This window comes from Phascolarctos cinereus, unplaced genomic scaffold (assembly GCF_003287225.1).
Source record: "Phascolarctos cinereus isolate Bilbo 61053 unplaced genomic scaffold, phaCin_HiC Scaffold_2;HRSCAF=192, whole genome shotgun sequence".
In the NCBI taxonomy this organism is placed as follows: Eukaryota; Metazoa; Chordata; class Mammalia; order Diprotodontia; family Phascolarctidae; genus Phascolarctos; species Phascolarctos cinereus.
The window spans coordinates 11,345,812-11,368,136 of record NW_027555625.1 but is presented as its reverse complement, the minus strand read 5'-3'; the positions used below and the strand labels follow the sequence as shown (position 1 = coordinate 11,368,136).

The 22,325-nt window shown below is 48.9% G+C and overlaps 1 protein-coding gene across 2 annotated transcripts in view; it reads left to right on the top strand.

Moving 5' to 3' along the window:
- Positions 1–22,099, top strand: part of TET3 (tet methylcytosine dioxygenase 3) — a 138,042-nt gene extending 115,943 nt beyond the window's left edge. For both annotated transcript variants that reach the window (XM_021007732.2, XM_021007731.2), the window contains 7 exons: positions 687–780; positions 5,496–5,704; positions 6,583–6,733; positions 8,218–8,307; positions 9,726–9,863; positions 12,490–12,829; positions 13,759–22,099. In XM_021007732.2, the coding sequence (XP_020863391.1) occupies positions 687–780; positions 5,496–5,704; positions 6,583–6,733; positions 8,218–8,307; positions 9,726–9,863; positions 12,490–12,829; positions 13,759–15,584 (2,848 nt within the window). In that variant the 3' untranslated portion in view covers positions 15,585–22,099. The remainder of the gene's footprint in view (positions 1–686; positions 781–5,495; positions 5,705–6,582; positions 6,734–8,217; positions 8,308–9,725; positions 9,864–12,489; positions 12,830–13,758) is intronic.
- Positions 22,100–22,325: the final 226 nt, after the last annotated feature.

The following is a 22,325-nucleotide window of genomic DNA, read 5'->3' as shown; positions in this document are numbered from 1 at the left end:
TTCATGCCTCTCAGACTCACTCATTTAATTTTCAGTGCCCTGGGCAGTTTCTGTGAGATGATAAATACCCAAGAAGGTGCTCATTAATGAGGAGAGGAAAGGTTCTCATTAACTCCTTAGATTGATAAAATCATAGGTCCAGTCCCTGACCCTTTCCTCCATGCAAGGCCCCAACTTTAGCCTCTGCTGGGTATTTAGGATCTGTTTATAGCTATCTCCTTTTTTTTCCTTTCAAAAAGACCTTGTTTCCACTTATAATTGGTATTATTTTTCATATCTATCTGTATGCCTTTCCCCCCCTTTTATTTGGAGGTATCATCTGGAATCAGGAGTGACCTATAGTCCAACTAGAGAGAGAATTCCAGGGGTGACTGGTTTTTCTTTTGATCCTTCTAAGAGTTACCTAGAAAACATTCATAGGGAGGATGATACCCCTTCCCTTTCCTTGGGTGGGTAGGGCAATGAGAAGGGGACTGTAGGGACAAGTGTCACAAACATGGCTACATACAGCTACTGTATAACTACATTTCTTTCTTAAGATTGGATAACAAGCCCTACCTTTGTGCCCCTATGGGAATGGGGCCGTGCTCCCAGACCACTGTGTTGTAGCTTCAATCCTTCCTTCCACCCGCCCCCCACAATCCATCCCCTGGCAGTGGACTAATAGAGTGTCTTTCTGTCCCTAGCTATGGAGAGAAGGGGAAAGCAATCCGAATCGAGAAGGTTGTTTACACCGGCAAGGAAGGGAAGAGCTCCCGGGGCTGTCCTATCGCCAAGTGGGTAAGTGTTTCTGCTGCACCAGCTGGGCTGGGCCAGCCTGCAGCTCAGCCTGCTTGGCCTTGGCTCACCCTTGCAAATGCAGCTTGTGTCCTGGGATGGCCCCAGGCTCAGGTTTCTCATTCGTCCTCTTGTTTCCATGCGGACAAGGCGTAGGGATGCTCTCATTTCTCGGCTCTAGCCCGGGTTTGTTGACTGACTCATTAGATGGCTGCTTGAATAAAGAGCTGTTCTTAGCAGATACTGGAGACAGATGGATCTGTTGATTATTATTTATCGATTATCAAGTATAGGTAGGCAATTTGAAGACTAACAATTGGAGATAGTTTGCCTTTGGTGAAAAGAGGTCTGACTGAAGAATCCCCTACATCAAGTCATACGCAGTCCCCCTTTGCCATCCCCCAAAGGCCCAGCTTTGTACTCGGTATGGTGGGGTTATAGAAGAAGAGTCAAAGTACTATCCATGACACAGTGAAGGAGAAGTGACCTGGGAGAAGGTGCCAGACTAACTAGGAGAGATGCCCAGGGGAGGGGCTATCAGGACAGGGAACTACAAAATATTCCTCAGCCTCTCTAACAGCTTGCAGCAAGCTATGGGTGAATGAGATTACTGAGCAAATATGCAGAAAACAAGTTAGAAAACTGGCCTTAGACTTAGGAAGACCTCTGTTCAAATTCCACCTTAGACATTATCTGTGTGACCCTGGGTAGATCACTTAACAGCACTAGGTCTTAGTTTCCTCATGTGTTAAATCAGGTGATTGGACTCAGTGGCCTCTAAAGTCCCTTGCGCCTCTACAGGTATCATCCTATGATAAATGTGCCCAAAAGAAAGATGGAAGGATGACTTTGAGTTGGAAAGCTTCCTGGAGATGGTCCCTGTCCTTGAGGAATAAGCATTTCTAGAGCACCTACTATGTGCCAGGCACTGTGCTAAGTGATTTTTACAAGTGATTTTTACAAGTGCTATTTCATTTGATCCTGATAACAACTCTGGAAGGGAGATGCTATTATTATAATATCTATTTTACAGTTGAGGAAACTGAGGCAAAACAGGTTATGGGACTTGCCCAGAGTCACACAGTAAGTATCTAAGGCCAGATTTGAAGTCAGGTCTTCGTCTCTAACTACTGCACCATCAGCTGCCTCTAGAGAAGTATTTCTATTGGTGGCAGGGTGGTGGTGGTCAGAGCATCAAGAGAGACCCATTTTGGGGAAGCTCAGAGACCGGGAGGATGGTTAGCATGATAAAAGGCTGCAGCCAGGAGAGATGAGGGCTGAGAACAGACCATCAGATTTAGTGATGAACACAATCACTGCTAACTTTATGAGAGCAACTTCAGTCCAGTGACAGACACACAAGTAAATGACAGGAAAAATAGTTGAAGCCTTTTGGAGGAATTTGGCTGAGAAAGGAAGGAGAGCTATCGAGGATGAGAGGGTGAGAGGGTGAGGGAGTGGGGGGAGTTGGGACCTGTTCAAAGGGAGCAGAGATGGAAGCAGTAACCAGGTGGGAGCAGAGATTGGAGAGGGGCTGAGAGAGCTTGCAGTATGCTAGGGAAGACAGGAGCGGATAGCATCACAGGTGTCAATACGTATAGGATCATTGCATTGTCAAAATCTACCATAGTGACTACAGTAATATATGTGGATGAAGAGAAGATGAAAATTGAGCCACAAATGGTGTCATTGTGTTAACTGAATTCATGGTGGGTCTGAGAGGGATCAGGAGTGACTGTAGGTACAAAGTATCACAGACAGGTTCCTATGTCGCTACTGTGTCAGTTGCTTTTGTTTGAAAGTTTTTCTTTGTTACAAGGGAAGGCTTCCTGGGTGGTGGAGGCAGAGAGTGCGGTGAGGTTTGGGTGAATGGGGATTTATCACTGGAAATACTGTAATGTAAAAACAGAAGCAGCCCTTGCTTTTGCCAAAAAAAAAAAAATTAAATAGGAAGAGGGAGGCCCATTAGGTCTGTTTCAGGGCCAGAGGAGGAGCTGCCTAAATGCCTGGAGACAGCAGGGGAGGACAAGAACCAATGGGGAAATAGATACTAGTACAGTCTTCCTGGGAAGTTGAGTTTCTGCAGACCCCCCTGGAGCAGGAGGAAGTAAGATTGCAGAGGAAGGACAGTGGGCGTCACTGGGGAGGATCTCAGCTGGCAGGACATGGCTTGGGAATTTCATTTGGTAGACAGTGAGATGCCCTAAGAGTGAGGTACTGCATGATTCACACAAAACCAAAGTTTTGCCCTCTCTAGATCAGAGCTCTGGCTACCTCTAGGAAGGCCATTGCTAGGCCAAGCACATCCAGAGGAATATGTCCCATCTGGTGAAGTATCTTCACGCTGTGTGTCTCATTAGGATCAACTGCAGAGAGAAAAGCCAGCTAATCACGCCAGCTGTGCTCTGATATTTGATATGGGGTGAGGCAGAGCAGTCTTGGGGGACTCAGCAGAGACATGCAGGTTGGCTTATGGAAGGAAAGGCTCGCAGATTGCAGCTGTCCAAAGGCAGTGGGTTTTTTGTCCCTGGAGGTATTCATTCTGAGATGGGACCACTCCTTGTTTGCAATGTCATGGAGGGGATTCCTGCCCACATCCAGACTGGTCCAGATCAGGGCTTCTTAAGTTTTTTCCACTCGTGTTTGTTGACGCTGCATGGCCTGAGGGCGTGTGCAGTGCCAAGAGTGTGTATTTTGTATTTAGAACCAAGGCTGGAGGTATGACACGGGCAGGCAAGTGCTGCCAGAAACACCTTGGAGTCATTAATTTTTCCATTAATTTTTGGTCGTTGCACCTTCAGAAACCTCTTGGTGTTGCCAACCTTTGGGGTCGTGACCCACAGTTTAAGAAGCGCTAGTCTAGACGGTTTCTGAGGCCCCTTCCATCTCTGAGATTGTGTGATAGAAAGAATCTGTGGTGTTCTGTGTCTTGGGGCTTGGCCCTTCTCTCAGGGAGGGAATGAAGGAAGGGAGGGAGGAAGGAAGAGAAAGAAGGGAGGAAGGAAGGGGGAAGAAAGGAAAAAGGAACAAATGAACTCACACTGTGGCTCAGGGGGTCTTGGTGTATTTTTGGTACACTTGCTATATACACCTTTGGCCATGGTAGGCACCACAGAGAGGCAGGCCCTCACAGAATCTGTCTATACCTGCTCCCGTTAGGCTCTTCTCTGCTTTCTAACATGTGTTTCTGGACCCATGTTGACAGACACCTGTGCCCCGGTTCCTGGGAGCATTGACTTGTTTCTGTACACATGCATTTTCAAGTAGCGGTGGGGAGCACTGAGTCTGAAAGACAGTTCTTTGGTATGCCCCTAGACCCTTCCTACTGGCTCAAGGGAAGAAGAAGAGGCTGTTCACAGCATCTTGCCCTGGGGACAAGGCCCAGGTCCCACACAAATGAGGGCTGTGATCAAGGACAGCTACTGACCCTAAACTGTGAAGGCTGTACCATGTGGAAAAGAAACTCTTGCATCTCCTGGTCTTCCGGTTCTTTTACAGTTTCAGCAGACTCCTAAAACAAAAGAAGTACTAGATTTGATGTCAGAATATTGTGGCCTTGGGCAAGGCACGTAGCCTCTCTGGGACTTGGTTTCCTCATTTGTAAAATGGAGTAATTGATCTTGAGGGTCCCTTCCAGTTCTGAATCTATAATACTGTGACCTAAATGAGGGGAATAATGGTACCTCATCTACAGGTTCGGGTCCCTCACCTCCTACACCTTCCTCCCTCTTGTCCCCATTTCACTGATGTATCAATCAAGACACAGTGTATAACTGACTGGTCCCAAATCTTGTGGCCTCTGAGTCAAACCTTGGTAAGCCAACCTGATTCAGAAAAAAAAGCCAGAGGAGCTGGGTTTTAAAACTCAATTGTGACTTTATTACTCGTGTGACTTTAGGCAAGTCATAACAGTTGAAGTTGTCCACGTGGAATGGCTCTTCCAGAGGGCACTGAGCTTATTCCTAGAGAGGTTGGGATAGCCTCTTGTCAGGGCTGGTGTGGGAGCAGGTCTTTATGGAGGTGTGGGCTGGACCTGGAGGTGTGGGCTGGACCTGGAGGTGTGGGCTGGACCTGGAGGTGTGGGCTGGACCTGGAGATGTGGGCTGGACCTGAAGGTATTGGCTGGACCTGGAGGTGTGGGCTGGACCCGATGGCCTCAGAGGAGGTGAGGATCAAAGGTCTAGACCTGGTTAGAATCTCAGGGACCATCTTGTTCAGTTCCCTTATTAATGTCCATTTGAGTAAATCAGAGCCCAAGGAGGTCATGGCTTAACCCTTAGTGCTCTTGGGGACAGTACCCCAGAAGTCCACCATTTTATAGATGAGCAACCTGAGGCCTGGGCAAATCAGCCCAGGGTCCCAGAGCCACTGATCATGCGAGGTGAGATCTGAGGCTATGCCCTCTGCCTCAAGGGCCAGTGCCCTTTCCACTGTGTCCCGGCATCCCTCCGTCTCAGCATCTGTGGCTCTCTGATGAACATTGTCGAAGGGCTCTTCTGGCTGTAAGATTAATGAGAGCACATGACCTTGAGCCAGTGTGTGCCCTTCCCCGGGCCTCAGTCCCTCATTTGGAGGCCACTTCCCACTTTGAATCCCGTGCTGCTGTGTCTCTGGCCCCCCCGGGCGAGGTGTCAGGACCTTTAACGCCCCCCTGAACGGGAGGAAGCAGGAGCTAGGTGGCGGCTCGCCAACAGTCCGCTCCCGTGTCCGCACTGCAGGTGTACCGGAGATACACTGAGGAAGAGAAGCTGCTTTGTTTGGTCCGCCATCGCTCGGGGCACCGCTGTGAACAAGCCGTCATCATCATTCTCATCATGGTCTGGGAGGGCATCGGCCCAGAACTGGGGGACACCCTGTACCGGGAGCTGACGGAAACCCTTCGCTGCTATGGGAATCCCACCACCCGGAGATGTGGCCTCAATGATGAGTGAGTCTGCACAGACCCATTGGGGAGTGAGTGGGGACGGGGAGGGGGAGGGAGAGCAGACGAATCTCTGCCCAATGGTAGGGCAGCCCCGAGATAAGCTGGCAGGAGCTGCTAGGGCAGACCCAGGCTTGGAACCATGACTTCTCCTCTGCCTTCTGATTAAGTCCCAGTCCAGGGGCACAAATCTGGGCTGCTGTGGCAAAGATCCTTGAAAAGGCATCATGTGGTTCCTTTGAGGTCTGCCCCTTGCTAGCCATGTAGCCCTGGGAAAGTCCCCTAACAACTAGGTTCTCCAGCTGAAAAATGCTGAGGATAATGCTTTTCCCTAGAGCCATTGTAAGGGTCTAACCTGGAACCTCTCTGGGTGTCAGTTTCCTCTTCAGTAAGATGATTGGTGGTGGGGGCAGAATCAGCGGCCACTGAGGTCCAGCTGTGCCCCATGCAGAGTCTAGGGAGAATACAGAGGGATCTAGGAAAGCAGCCTCAGGGGATATGGGTAGGGCATACCCTGGAGCCTGCACAGGATTGTAAATATTGGAGGTGCAGAACTAGCCTCCCACAAAGTCAATTCAACAAGCATTCACCAGCATGGGCTATGTTGCCAGCTGCTGCCCTCAGGGGGGTTGTGTTCTAATGGTGGAGGGGGCAGGGAATAGCATGTAGGTAGATGAATTGATGCAGGCTAAATACAAAGTAATCTAAGGGGCCAGGAGCATTGCCTAACATGCCCCTTAGGATACAAGGCAAGGCATAAGTAGAAGGTGGTGCCTGAGCTGGGCTTGGCCGGAGCCCTGAGTCGCGTGGAAACATGGGCGGGGGAGACCGGACTTTCAGGGTGGCGGCTTCCAGAGCTATAACGCGTGTGGCTTATGTTGCAGCCGAACCTGTGCATGCCAGGGGAAAGACCCGTCCACCTGTGGTGCCTCCTTCTCCTTCGGGTGCTCTTGGAGTATGTATTTCAATGGCTGCAAGTACGCCCGGAGCAAGTATCCTCGAAAGTTCCGCCTCACAGGGGACAATCCTGAAGAGGTGGGCAACTCCCCGTTTGTCCCTCACTTGCACAGTGCTAGGCCCATCTGGGCATGGACCACTGATGTGAGCTAGCCTATTATGGCAGTGACTCCAGCCACTGCTGGCTTGAGCTGGATGACCCTGCAGAGGTCCTCGGCTCTCCTCATACCACTCACTGTGCCAGGAATGGGCAGCTTTGGGCTTCCCTTTCCCCACCCCTGTGACCATTGCTGGTGCTCCTTTCTGCCACCCATCCTCTCTGTCCCTGCCATTCCCTTTCTTCCATGCTCTTCTCCACATCACCCTTTGATGATGCCTTGGGCCTCCAGTTATCTAGTGCTCATGAACTTACTCCCCATCCTGGGGGTAGAAGGGCTCTAGGGATAAAGCGAATGTTGGTCCCTGCTGCTTTGTACCCGGTAAATGTGTGTGGGGTAACCTGGCCCACCTACTTAGGATGGAAGTTAGCACCGCTGGATTCCGTGAACACCTCTGTGCCAGACTGGCTGGCCCAGTTCCCTGAACCATGATCCTCCGTTTCACTGTCTGTGACATGGGGATAATCATCACATTGAATGTTCAGAGAGTGCAAAGGGCTTTAAATCTCAGCTGAGCCTCACAACTTCATGAGCCAGGTTCAAGAATTATCCCCATTTTTCACATTAGGAAACTGAAGCATCAAGTAGATTGGGATTCAATCATGGTCCCACAAGTACATGTCAGAGGCAGCATTCACACTGGGGTCTTCTGGATCCCAAGTCTAAGGTTCTATCTGCTACACCACCCACCACCATTACTGGGGGTCCCAAAAGTCTTTGTGCAGCCTTTGAGTTGAAGGACACAACTGTACTAAGATGTATGTTTATCATATTGGGGGTGTTCTCTGCCCACCTTTCCCTTGGCCCCAGCTGCTACAGCTCACAGAGCTGTGGCCATATAGAGCCTGGAAGATACAGGATATGTTGTATGTTCTAAGTTCAACTGAGAGGAGTCTTGAAGAATGAGGTGTAATCCTGTGATCTCATAAGAGGGGGCTTGGGAATGAAAATAGCTCTTTTCTAGAGCTGTGAGAAATTTGACCAATTGCTTACCTCTTTGTGCTTAGTTTCCCCATCTGTGAAATGGGAATCTTAAAATCCTACCCTTCCTTCTTCCCATCCTCTATAGAATAATTTGAAGACCCTGGATTCAGTGGATCCATGAGTTCATTATGATAGATCCCACCCCTTCCTCAATGTAGGTGGCATCTCTGCTATACCCACAAAGCATCAGGCCAACATGCTTGAGACTACATGGTAGATGGCTAAACTGGTAGCCCATCTGTTGTTATCCCCTCCTCTCCTCTCTAGGTGGTCTGCCTACCCTACTTTCCAGTTCTAAGCAATCCTTAGTGATGTCATCAAAGATCAAGGCCCACACAACCCCAGGGTAGCGCCCTCAGCATTGTTTCCCTAATGGCTCCTTCCCGCCTGGGCACAATCTCTTCATTCTTCCCTTCACAGGAGGAAAACCTTCGGAAACACTTTCAGAACCTGGCCACTCAAGTCGCCCCCCTGTACAAGAAGCTTGCACCCCAGGCCTATCAAAATCAGGTAACAGCCCAGCTGCTCCTCCTCTCAGCATCTCAGAGGGCATTGACAACAGCCTAGATGGTGTTGAATGACCCAGGTCCAGCCTCAGCATCTGCCTCATCTATCTCCCTGGGCCTCTTTGGACCGATCTCTTAATTTCTCTTGGCTAAAGCACCTCTGAACCAGTTAGGAGATAGCAATTAATTAGAAGAACAGGGGATTATAGATTTAGGGCTGAAAGGACTCTGAGTTATTGAGTCCAACCTCTTTGTTTTCCAAATGAGATGGTAGAATTTCACGGGGGGATGGTGGTGACAGGGCTGAGACTTGGTCCTGAGCCCTATGACCCTGGTTCCCACATCCTTTCCACTGGACCAAGTTGCCTCCCTTTTGTCTATTGCCAGTATTCAAGGGTCTTTTCATCCTTTTACCCAGGTGTCTATACTTTGGTATGCTAAGGAGACCCCAGAGACCAACCCTCCCCTGAAAAAGAATGCATCCAGCCCCGTCCTAGAGAGAGGGACAGGCTACTTGGGGCAGCTCTCCTTGTTAGGCTGTTTTCTCATTCTTCAAGCCTAAGCTATCTCCCCTTCACCTACGCCCCCACCCCACCCCACCCCACCCCCTGCCTGCTTCCACGTTCTCCTTTCATGTCTGCTCCTGACTTTAACGACCTGGCTCTTACTTATACCTGGCTGTGCTTACAGAATAAGACCTGAGCTCAATGGCAGAAGACCTAAGTTCAGATTCCGGCCCAGCCACTGTCCACTTAGAGGACTTTGAGAAAATCACACCCCCTCTTTGGCTGTAGTTTTTCATCTGTAAAATGAGAGAGCTAGAGATCTCAGAATTCTCTTCCAGCTATGAATTCTATGATCCTTCAGAGATTTGAAGATGGCTCAGCTGTCTCCTTTTTCCCCACTCTCAGCCTGCTCTATTCCAGGCTAAAGATCTCAAGTACCTTCAAGCAATCCCTAGGACACGCCCTCCGTTGCCTTATCTTATTTAGACGCCCTCCTTTGGACAAGCACCAGCTGGGTGGTTCTGTTACTCCATATGTGATCTCACTCACATACAGTAAAGTCTGACCACAGAGTAATGGAAGGGATTTTTACAGATGAGAAAACTAAGGTTGAGAGAGGTCAAGTGACCTGTCCAAGGTCACATAGTTAGTAAGGGGTCTGGTGCAAAATGTGAACTCCAATCTTCCTGACTCCAAATTCTTTGTTCTGTTAATCCACTCTGCCACCTAGTGGCAAACAGGAGTTTTAACATTAGTTTGAAGTTAACTTGGGATTTGTGAGACTTTTAAGATCCTTTTCAGTCTCCCCAAAGCTTCTCTTAAGTCCAGAGGTTTCTCCTTCCACCTCCTCTCCAGTGCCTGTCCCTGGGTTCCATGTTAGCGGGTCATTTGAGGTAATCTTGGGCTCTTTTCCCAGGTGAACAATGAAGAAGAAGCAATAGACTGTCGCTTGGGACTGAAGCCAGGCCGGCCTTTCTCAGGGGTCACAGCCTGCATGGACTTCTGTGCTCACGCCCACAAGGATCAGCACAACCTGTACAACGGCTGCACAGTGGTAAGAAGGCCTGCCCCCTTCTGCCTACGCTTCCCGTGAGGGCTGGCCTTGTCCATCCCTTCTGCAGTGCAAGCTGCCCAGCCCTCTCTTTGGTGGGCTGTCAGAGGCCACCTGGCTTATCTCTTTCTGGTCCTCCTCATGTGCATAAGCTTCTCCCCATCCCCAAATGGGAGGAAACAGGCATCCTGCTTTTGAACAAAATATCAAGAAGGTGCTTGATGCCTGTAATGGTCCATATGCAGGCCACACTTTTCTATCCACCTTCTCTAAAACCTGAATGAATGGGGGAAGGAAAAGAAGAATAGCAAAGGAGGGGCATTGAGGACTTAAAGAAATGAATGAATGAAATGCCTTGGTTTGAATTGGAGCTGCTCAAAAAATAATAAATAAATAAACAGATAGATAAATAGATAAATAGACACTTTCCCTAGAAATCCAGGCTGTCCCAAAGGTCACTTTATCAAGCTTATTAAAGCTGAAAACTGCACCAAGACCTTTGGGACAGCTGGGGTTGGTCTTTTTATATACAACTTTGGAATGATTATTGTGGAGGGCATCCATGTTTCTCTGAAAGGTCATGAGAGTTAAGGGATGTGGAGCTGGCCTGGTAGTCAAGAAGATCTGGGTTAAAGTCCTCTGTGTGACCCTGGGCAAGCCATGGCACTGCTGCATCTGCAGAACGCAGAGCCCACTCTCACCTGCCCCGGGGGGGAAGGGGGGAGGGTCCTTTCTGGGAATTCCTGAAACCTCAGGAAATGACAGAGCCAGTTAAATATGGCTGTCTGTCTAATTAATAATAGCATCTAAGAGTTCCTATAGCACTTGAAAATCTGCAGAGTGCCTTGTAAACATTATCTCACTTCATCTTAACAACCACCCTGGGAGGGAGGTGTTATCTTTACTCTAATTTTACAAGTGAGGAAACTGAGGTTGTGAGAGGTTATATGGCTTATCTAGGGTAAGTCATACCACTGATAATTGTCTGAAGTGCTCTCTTATCTTTCCATCCATCCATTCATCTAGCCTGCTGTTTTGATAAATACATACATTTTTTAATATACACATGAATAGGCATGAATGCACACATATGCGTTCATATGTGTATCCGTCTGCATGTGTGTATCGTACTCATATATGTGTATTTATATTGCACCAATATGTGTCACTACACATGAATGCTTATATATCAGTACATATGGTTATGTGTGTTTATACATAGACATATGGGCATGTGTGGATGTATGTCGATATGTATTGATGTGTATACAGCTGTATAGATAATTGGTTTTCCTTTTCAAAGAACTTTTCTATAACATGGTAGGATGTAGCAGAGTTTGCTGGCAGCTATCAGAAGCTTTGGGAAGCCCAGCTGCCCTCTATGCCTAATGGGATATCTGGGGAAGGAGTCAGTGTGCATGATAAAACTGTCATCCCCCAGGCTCACTGGGGGAAGAATTTTGTTATTGAATGCATGCTATAGGAGGAAGGTCCAAATTGGACAGGAAGCCTAGGAACCAGGAAAAAGGGAGTGCAGGAGATCAAGGCAAGATGCAGGCAGGGTCGGGGGTACAGGCAGGTCGGCGGGATAAAAAGAGCTAGAGAAAAACCAAGAGGACCTAGATCCTGATGGCCAGCTCCCAGCTCGGCCCAGTGTTTTGATGCCTTTCCTACTGGGGCAACAGTTTTCCGACTAGGGATACTGTGAGAACAGGAGATGGGGATGATGATGATGACGATGACGATGACGACGACAATGACAGGAGATAGGGATGATGATGATGATGATAATGATGATGACACGATGATGACAGGAGATAGGGATGATGATGATGATGATGATGATGATGATGATGACGACAATGATGACGACAGGAGATAGGGATGATGATGAGGATGACGACGATGACGATGACAATGACAGGAGATAGGGATGATGATGATGATGATGATGACAATGATGATGACACGATGATGACAGGAGATAGGGATGATGATGATGATGATGATGATGATGACGACAGGAGATAGGGATGATGATGATGATGACAGGAGATAGGGATGATGATGATGATGAGGATGATGAGGATGACGACGACAATGATGACGACAGGAGATAGGGATGATGATGGTGATGATGATGATGATGACAGGAGATAGGGATGATGATGATGATGATGATGATGACGACAGGAGATAGGGATGATGATGATGATGATGATGATGATGACAACGATGATGACAGGAGATAGGGATGATGACGGTGACAATGACAATTGACATTCCTATGAATCATTAAAGTTTGCAAAGTCCCTTTATGTGTATTGCCTCATTGGCCCCTCACAGCCCTATGAGGCAGGTGCTGCTATTATCCTCATTTTGCAGATGAGGAAATTTGGCTGAGATAGGTTAAGGGGCTTACCCAAGGTCACACAGCTAGGAAGTGTGAGGGGTGGGATTTTGAAGCCAGGTATTGAGCGCTCCAGCCTTTGAACACAGACTATATCTTTGGGGGGGGGGCAAGAAGATATTGCCTGAGTGTGGCTGTGGTGGCAGAAGTCCTAAGGCCCTCTGGCCTTTCTCAGTGACAGCACTGCCTTGTCCTGACCTCCTGCCCTGGCCCCTGCAGGTATGCACACTGACCAAGGAGGACAATCGCTGTGTGGGTCAGATCCCAGAGGACGAGCAGCTACACGTCCTCCCCCTCTACAAGATTGCTAACACAGACGAGTTTGGCAGTGAAGAGAACCAGAGGGCGAAGATGGCGAGTGGGGCCATCCAGGTGCTAACCGCCTTCCCCCGCGAGGTCCGCCGGCTCCCTGAGCCTGCCAAGTCCTGCCGCCAGCGACAGCTGGAAGCTCGGAAGGCAGCAGCTGAGAAGAAGAAGCTCCAGAAGGAGAAGCTGCTCACTCCAGAGAAGATCAAGCAGGAGGTGCTAGACATCCCTGAGCTGCTCCAGACTGATCCAGGTGAGCGCCTGTGCAGGGCGGGAGTGGGGAGGCCCTGCCAGGAGGTCCAGCTTCCCTGTGGCCTGGAATTCGGCCCTCTGTCACCAGGGACTTCTTGATGGAGCCTTCTGACAATGTCAGCCTGGTGTTAGTGAGGAGGAGTGGGTAGGTGGATTTGGAAATAAAGGGTCTAGAGTGGGGAAGACCTGGGTGCAAGACCCTGCCTGTGACACAGACCAGCTGTGTGACTCTGGAACTGCAGAGAAGGAGGTAACCTGCATCAGGAGAGGAAATTTCCTCACCCAGGAGTTCTCTGTGCCAATTCTATCACAGCTCTAGTCTCTATACCTAAACAAAAGCTCCCAACAAATACTTTTTTAAAGAAAGAAAAATACCAGTGACATGTTTAGTCCTGTCCCTGTTCACGCAGAGCCCTGGCCCCTGCTTCACTCTCTGCCAGTGTGCTCTGGCAGCTGAGGTACAGCCAGTGCCACTGGGGGGAGGGAGAGAGGGGGCTGCGGGGGGGCAGCAGGTCTCAGGACCTCAGTGCCTCTGGGGGCAGTGGTATAGGATGGGCAGCAGATCTCAAGGCCTCGGGAGGGGAGTTGGGGCTCTGCAGGGCCGTGGGTCTCAAGGCCTCAGGAGGGGAGTGGGACTGGGTAGGGCAGTGGGTCTCAGGACCTCAGTGCCTCTGGAGCCAAGCCCAGAGGAGCCCAGAAGTGGGCCTAACTGTCCTGAGTCTGTGCTCCTCCTTATCTTCTCAGAGAATTAAGCTTACTCTCCTTCCTCACTTCAGTGGACTCAGTTGAGGGCTGACTTTGGGGGAGAGCAGGATCTCTTGCGGTCAGGAGGCAGGTTCATGGGTGGCAAGCCTGACTTTGGCCTTCCTGGGCCCTCGGGCCCTCCTGGAGCCCCGATTCTCCTCCTCACTGACCACACTTCCTTTCCAGGTCTCTCTTTGAAGCACGGGCTCTCCCAACAAGCTCTGAAGCCCTCCATCAAGGTGGAGCCCCCAAATCACTACAGCTCCTTCAAGTACAGCGGCAATGCGGTGGTGGAGAGCTACTCGGTGCTGGGCAGCTGCCGGCCCTCAGATCCCTACAGCGTGAACAGCGTCTACTCTTGTCATTCCTACTATGCACAGCCCACCCTGAGTCCTATCAATGGGTTCCACTCCAAGTTTGCTATTCCATCCTTCGGCTATTACGGCTTCTCCCCCAGCAGCTCTGTCTTCCCCTCGCAGTTCCTTAACTATGGTGCCAACAGCCGAGGCCCGGGCAGCTGGGGAGGCCCCATTGGGGTTTTCGATAAGAAGCCGGAGCTCCAGGCCCTGCAGAGCAGCCTGACACAGGCGTATGGTGGCCCCGAGTTTACTGAGCTGCCAGGCCGGGCTGTCAGCGGTGACGGCCACCATACACCTCACCACCAGCCTGCCTATCCAGGCCCCAAGGAGTACCTGCTCCCCAAGGGCCACCGGACTCGCCCCACAGCCGCAGACCCCTCCCCCTTTGCACAGAGTGGCCCCTGCTTTGGTCAAGTCATCAAGCAGGAGCCATGTGACCACCTGCCCCAGGCTGAGCCCCTGCCTGGGGTACCTGGGAACATGGGCAAGGCCCCTGTCCCTGAGGCGTTCCAGAACGGGACAAAGGAGCACCTGTGGGGCAGTGCCCTCCCAGGCAGCCAGAGCGCTTCTCCAAAGAGGACTACTGGTGTGAGCGGGGCCTGGGGCATGTTTGCTCCTGGAGAAAGTTCTGTCCTCCCTGACAAACTGGGCTCCTTTGGTGCTAGCTGTGTGCCAGCGGCCCGTCTCCCAGACAGCCAGTGGAGCCTGTTCCCCCCAGAAGGGGGGCAGCCACCCCAACAGCCGCCACTGGGGCCTCCCAATGGAGCCGGCCTGCTGAGCAAGGCTTGGAGCCCGTGCAAGTTTCGAGACAGTACTGCCACCTTAAATGGGCCCAGTCTGGCAGAGAAGCCATGGAGTGTGGGAGCAGACTTCAGCCCTGCTCTCAAAGGAGGTACAAGCTACCCGGAAAAGCTGTGGGGGTCTGTGAAAGGGGACGAAGGAAGGACTCCAACCCCGGCAGGGCCCAGCCTGCCTGACAAAGCCTGGCCCTCTTTTGGCATGTCCCTAGGTTCTGGGACCCTAAAGCCTGAGGAAAAGCTATGGGACTCCTTGAACCTTGGGGAGGTGCCAGCAGAGGGGCCCTCGGACAAGGGGGCAGTGAAGGAAGAAGAGGTGGGCGGCAGTGGGGGTGGCAGCGGCGGTAATGTCGGCAACAACGTAGAGGAGGAAGATGAGGAATTGTGGTCTGACAGCGAGCACAACTTCCTAGATGAAAACATCGGCGGTGTGGCTGTGGCCCCCACCCACGGGTCCATCCTGATCGAGTGTGCCCGGCGTGAACTGCACGCCACCACCCCCCTTAAGAAGCCCAACCGATACCACCCTACCCGCATCTCGCTGGTGTTCTACCAGCACAAGAATCTCAACCAGCCCAACCATGGCCTGGCCCTCTGGGAGGCAAAGATGAAGCAGCTGGCCGAGAGGGCCCGGGCCAGGGAGGAGGCGGCGCGGCTGGGCCTGAGCCATCCGGAAGTCAAGCCCTTTGGGAAGAAGCGCAAGTGGGGAGGGACAGCCGCCCCAGAACCCCAGCAGGAGGAAAGGAAAAACCCGATCCCCACCCGCCACGTGCCAGCCATCACCACCGACTCGGTGGTCACGGTCTCCTCCTATGCCTATACTAAGGTGACAGGGCCCTACAGCCGCTGGGTCTAAAGCATGGGGGAGCCATCTTACCTCAGCATGCAAGGCGCCAAAGCCCAGGGCCACCGTTGTGGTGCTTTCCCCTCGCCACCTGGGCTGGAGAGCCAGGCTGGGCAGAAGTACTGCTGTATGTATATGGAGCTACCACACCTGCGTATATGTACGGAGAGCTCTGCTCCAGCACAGACCTCACCAGAGCTCCCCCTTCTTTCCTCTCCTCCCCCGGCACTTTGAGGAAGAGCCTGTGGCTGCTGGAAGTTTTTCAGTAATCTTCGTATTTAGATCTCCACATTGGGTTTTTTCCCTTGGTCGGGGACTTTGGTTTTATTTTTTAAGAATCCGTCCTTGTGTATGACAAGAATGGAAGAAGAGTTTATAGCATCCTTTCACAAAGGAGTGGTTTTTAATTGCCATTTAAAATGTGTATTTATTGGATTAAAAAAAAAAAGGAACAATGATGACAGTCACCTAGCCGGCAAGAAAAGCCAGAATTCCAGACAGCTTCTGTTCCCATCAGAAGGTCTTTGCGGGAGTGGGTCCTTCACACCACCCGCTCAGGCCCCCCCCCAGAGCTGACAGACCACTTGGCTGTGTCTCTCAAAGCAAGTGCAGATGTCCAAGCACCACTTCCTTTCCTTCTGGCAGATACACACTTCTTATCACTTTGTGGGAAGCAAGCCCATTGGGGCAGGACGGGTGTTCCATCAGGGGCGGTTGGGAAATCTGCCAGAGCCACTCCGCCGGGGCTTTCTTCATCCCCTGCCCTCACATCGGCAGCAAACGCGCCACACACCTGAGCCACCTGACGGATACTGGGGTCGGCTTCTTCAGAAACCAGGCTGGAGGTAGACACGTTTCAGGCCTGCTAGTCTCCACACTGAATCTTCTTTGTCCGTTATTTAGCAAATCACGTTTTGTCCTCGGTCACCAGGTAGCACTCGATGCCAGAGTTGCAGTTGCGGTGGAGAAAGGATGCTTCCTTAAATCAGCCACTTCAGCTGCAGTGTGCAGCTACTTGACATGATACTTGGGGGCTGAAGGAATCTAAATCTTAACAGCAGTTTTAAAAAATCCAACCAATAAGAACCCCCACCCCTCATGATCTATGCTAATATGGAAAAAGGGCTACTGTATCTTTAAAAAAAAGGCAAACAAACTGTGAATAGTTGCTCCGTGTATATCACTGTTGCAAAGTCTGGTGCTGTCTAGGATTTTGCTTTTGACTCTCCAGTCCGAGAGAGCTGGGCAAACCGGAATAACAAAAAGCAACTTGGAGATCCTCATTTCCTGGATTTTTACTTTGGACCATGGTGCACGCGGCATCCTTGAACCACCTGCCCCACTCTGGCCCTGGGGCCTGGGAGGTGGAAAAGGGTCATTCCTTACAGATGCAAATTCAACTGGTTGCTACTTTGAGGTTTCTTTTCCAGCTGGTGCCATCTCCCCCTCTCCCTCCTCCTTCCTTGTCCTCTCTTCTTCCTCTTCCTTTATTTCTTGTCCGCCCCTCCCCCCTCAAGGAAAGAAGAAAAAAAATCCTTCAGTTTTCCCTTTTAAAACTGGTGCATTCAAACAGCTCATTGAAACCAGAAGTTTCAATTGTTCAGTTGAAACAATAGGTGCTTACTTTTTTTGCAACTTTGTTCTGAGAGCCTGAAAAAAGTGGTTGGGACCCATAGGTCAACAAGCAATTGATCTGTAACAAACCAGACTCCTGGGGGAGGGGGTGTGAATTTCTGTGGTATTAGCTAAACTTGCCTGGCGCTAGCTAGCTCCCCCTCCCGGGCCCCCCCATTCGGGCAGGCACAGGTGGGCGGGGCAGGGATGCCCCCCTCCTGGCTGCCACCGCTGCCTCCTTACATCACCCCACCTGTGGACCTGGCCTCTCCCCACGGGTGAACCAAAACTGAGCCCTAAGAGAATTCAGTCAAGTCCTTTTTCAGAGCGGCCGCAGCTGGCAGTGGGTGACAGTCTGTTCCCAATCCGGACAAAACCAGATGGATTCGACAGTCCACTTCCCGCACTTCTAGGTGCCTTTCCCCGAGAGCTGAGAACTGAATCCAATCCTTTGTTTACTGAAATGTTCCTGGAGCACTGGCAGAGAACCTCTGTGAGACGTCCTGAGGGAGCATTGGCGTGGTCTGATTTTAACTGTAAATAGTGAAAGATTTTTTTTAAAGCACTTTCACCTAGATTTAAATAGCAACTTGAAAAAAAAGCAGTATGTTTTAACAGATGATAATGGGAGACCTGTAAATAGTAGCTGTGTATTTAACGTGCTTTTTGTCCACCTTTTTTTTTTTAAAGAAACCATAATCCGTAACAATTCTTTTTACAGGATAAGAATGAGTGCTTTTGAAATCAATACCCAAGAGCCTATCAGGATTGAGGATGGTTCCAGACTCAGATTTATAGGAAATCCTTGGCACTCCCCGGTGCAACGTGACAAAAGCCTTTAAAAGGATTGGCCGACGCTGAGCATGCTAATTTTCGAATTTTGAGGAACCAGTTGGGGCAGAGCAGTCCTTTGGATGCTAGCTTGCTTTGCTGTGTATGCAGGTCTCATTCAACTCTGGACTTAGGTAGACAGACGCAGGGGTGCCTTGAAAACTTCATTTTAAAATCTCTCTGAGAGCGAGTTGACTATTTTTAAGGAACGCTTTGAGAATGTGACCTTCTATTTGACCTTTAGACATCCCAGGTGGGTGGGGTGGCTGCTGGGATGGGTTTGGAAAGTATTTCCAGTATAATCCAGGGGATTCTGATAAATGGCATATGTGACTTACTCTTCCTGATGTTACTTCTTCTTTGGTCTCACCAACCTGGTGGCAAAGTCACAAAGAGAATGGTATCCAAAAGGAGAAGTTAATCCAGCTAACTGCATGTGTCTTTTCTATCCCAGCCCCCCAGTCCAAACAACCTTTGCTTTCTTAACTTTTAGACTAGAACACAGGCTGTTCAGAAAAGAGAAAAAGGGGCAGCCTCCATTGGATGGCTCCATCCCAGATAAAACGGTGTTTTGATGGAAATGATAGTACTTTTGCAATGTTCAAAACCATGCTGTTTTTTACACACTACATATATAACCTACCTCAAATCTCAGTCATTAAAAATTAGCATGCTTTAGACTTATATTAAAAAGAAAAAAAAAACTATGCACAGCTATTTACCCCACCTTTGCTGCTGAAGGTTTCTTAAAGAGAAAAATCAATTTTTTTTTATTTTTTACTGGCGCCATCATTTTTGTAAGCTCTGAAGATGATTAACAGATATCTTGATCATGAGAAAGAAAAATGAAAGCCATTGCATCTGAAGAACCTTAACAGCATGACCCAGTTTTGCTCAAAGTTCACCTAATAGAGTGACACGAGATTCATGGCCTTTTATCCTTGGATCTTTCCCCTTTGTTTTGGCTCCAAATGCCATCTGTACTCAATGAAGAGTTGAGGTTCAACTGTCAAAGGAAAGACTTGCCCAAAACTGTGCTTCAGGTTTGGGGGTGGGGGTGGTGTGGAGAGGGATCACTGTTTGCAGCAGGTTATCATATAATTGGTGCTAGAGCCTCGAACCACCGTCTGACCATTGGACATTTGAATTAAGCTGTTTTGTGGGGTTTGTTTTTCATTTTTTTTTCTCCTTTCTGCAGAACCCGAGGTTCCTAGATTCTCGTTTCCCCTCTACTGCTTTGCCTTCTTCCTGAGACTACAGTGGTGGGGGTGAATAGACATGTTCCCACTATCAAAAGGGCCCTCTTTGTGGCCATCCCTGTGTGTTATGGGATCAGAGAGTCCCACAACTGGAAGATTCCCCCCCCCCAAAAGGACCAAATCTTAATTGCACTGCATGTATTATACCAAGCAGAGGAGGGTGTGCAGAGATCAGAGGAGGGTAAACACAGTTCACTGAGAGAAATTCATCCAGCAAGATTTTCTTTTTCAAGTTCATCACCACCACCGTATCCCCAAACTAAGGCATTGCAGAAGGAAAACTAAATATACATACACACACACACATAGATCCCTGATGTGCCTCAACCAATATCTCCCCTTTTATTACTGAAGTATGCTCTATGGACTAGGAAGCATATTTTTATGAATTGAAATATTCTAAATAAAATGGTGCTATGGTGTTTTAACATAATTGTCTCCCTATCCGGTTTTGCTGAGGTGCTATGTAACCTATCTCAAACCACATACCAAACGAAAAACGAGGGGGCCTCCCTGCCCGTTGGCTTTCTTTTCCTTGTGGTGCTATCTCCTGGGACCTCTGCTTTGGCAATGAATCTGGACTGCATAGTCAAATTGCTGTTTCCCTCCCTTCAGTGTGAAGTGGGAGCCAAGCTCTGCCCTTACTTCCCTTGCTGTTGATGGAAACATACTTAGTTCAGGAAGGGCTGGCCCACCTGGAGTCTTACATTTAGTCTCTGGGTTCTAAACCAGTCATCCCATGGGCTAGTTACAAGAGAAGGTGGAGAGCGCTAACTTTGGGAAGAGAAAGATAGAGAACTCTTCCTTCTCTTCCTTGAGCTCAGCAGTCATTCTTAGCCCCTTTCTCTTCATCAGGCACCCCTCCCACTTGTAAAGGTAAATTTCTCAGGGAGGCCTGGGGGAAGGGGGGAGTTTGCTTGGGGAAGGTGTAAACCAAATGGGAACACCTTCCCTTCCTTCCAGGAGCTCAGTTCGCAGTTGAAAGGCAGGAAGAAATATTAAGTTGCTCTTCCCACTCTTGCCCCCACACCCTACTCTGCTCCTTTGGGCCCGTGGTTGCTTCTACCTAAAAATAACATTTTACATTGAAGTAGGTGCCTACCCTTGACGGCGATGAGTGGTCCACTTTGGCTAATCATGGTGTTTCCTTTAGGTCAGCATTTGGGAAGAGAGAGGATGGCGGTTCTGGCTGCTTTTCAACTCCTTTGTCATATGTTGGTGCTACTTTGATTTTCTCTTGGGTTCTAGGGAGTTGACATTTTGAAACCGACCAGAAAGCTAGGCTTTGCATTGGCACTGCTATCGTCACGATACCTAAGAAACATACCTCAAAAGCTAGACTATTGTGAGGGTGGAGGTGGCTAGAATCTGAAAGAAGTGTCTCCACACTAGGAAATGCATTTTGTTCATATGACACTGTACTCATTGGGGAGAGTATGGGAGGGGCCTTTTTTGTATTATTCTTAGGCAGTGTATTTTCAAACACCTAATTAGGAGCAATTTCCTCAGGCTCCCAGACTTCCTATGAGCTTTCCTGACTGGTCATTTTTCGGCATTTGGAATGGAACCTTGAGACCAGTCCCACTCAGCTGGAATCAACAGCCACTGTTGCATCATTCTGTGGCCCCCTCAAAAAGACAGGTTTTTTGGAGGAAACTAATCGCTGCACAAATTGAAAAAAGGGAATGGATTTTCAATTGGAAGGTGGGGGGCAAAGAGGGGGGTTAGCTATGTGGTAATAGATAGAAAATACTCCAGGCCCCCAGATTTTAGGTTCCTCCTCCCTTCCACCCCCCAACCAAGAGTTTCCACAGGTAGAAGGAACAGTAAAGTCCAAATAATGGGCATTTCTTTCCCCTTAAGCAAAGATTATCCAACAGAAAGCCCAGGTTTTTCAATGTTCTTTGCCTAAGAATCTGGGAACAATTTGGCCCACTTTCTCATTTCTTTCTCTTCTAATATCAGGGATACTTTTAAATAGTGGTTTTAATTTTTTTTTGGCCATTTTTTCTCATTCTAGCATCATTCAGGGATAACTCACCATTCTTCACATGGAAATCTATAAAAGAAAAGGACAGAAATATTATTTCATTGGTTTCTGCTTTCCAAACTTTTCTTTTTAATTTCGTCTTCTTGAATGCCTCTGTTTTTCTCCCCTTTGGGGATGAGAGGTGCTAATGCCGTTTCTTTTTCATGACTTTGAATAAAAAAGAAGTGAGAGCAGGTTGGACTGTGGCAGAGTGATGCGGTAAAGTGGTCTTGAGCTGTAGCTTGTCAGTGAATCTCATTTTCTCTCTCTTTGAATTCCTGTTTGGTTACCTGGCTTCCTATGGAGGTGAACTTCCCAGCCATACTTGAAGATTCCGTCTAGACTCTGTGACCGTGGTTACTTGAAATGAAGTTTATCTGGGGTTGGTTGATGAATGGTAGAGTTTGCAATGTCTCAAGGCAATAGGATGTGTATTATTAAACTGTAGATATTATTAGTACAGTAAATTTATGCTGATAATTTTATTTTGTATAATTATCTTTTTTTTGGTTAATATTTTTCCTTCCCCTGCCCTTTTTTTTTTGTTTATCCCCTACCTGACCCTGTTCTCTCCTACCTCCCTTTCTATAAAAGCCACCTCCTGTCCTCCCTTCCCCTCAGTGTTTCAGTAAATTTATTTTCAGGTGCCTAAATATTGCAAGTATGAATCCTTTTTTTTTTTTGATTTGTATTTTATTATGATTTACACAAACAGCTGGTTTGTGAACTGTATTACTCCTGATATCTTTAAAATATTGTGGGTGTTTTAATAAATTTTATATTTATTTTTTGCACTCAAATTCTGTGTGTTTTTATGGCTTCCTGCCAGGTTCTAGGCAGGACAAGTGATACTGTGCCATCTCCGACAGCCTAGCATAAAATTTGAGGAAGGGACCTCAACACTAAGCTAGTAAATCCCATACCCCTAAAAGGAGTCCTACTCCACACAGTACACAGACAAATGGCCTTAGCTGGAAGAACCCCAAGGAGGGGAAAGCTACCCCCTCCCCAGGCAGCCCC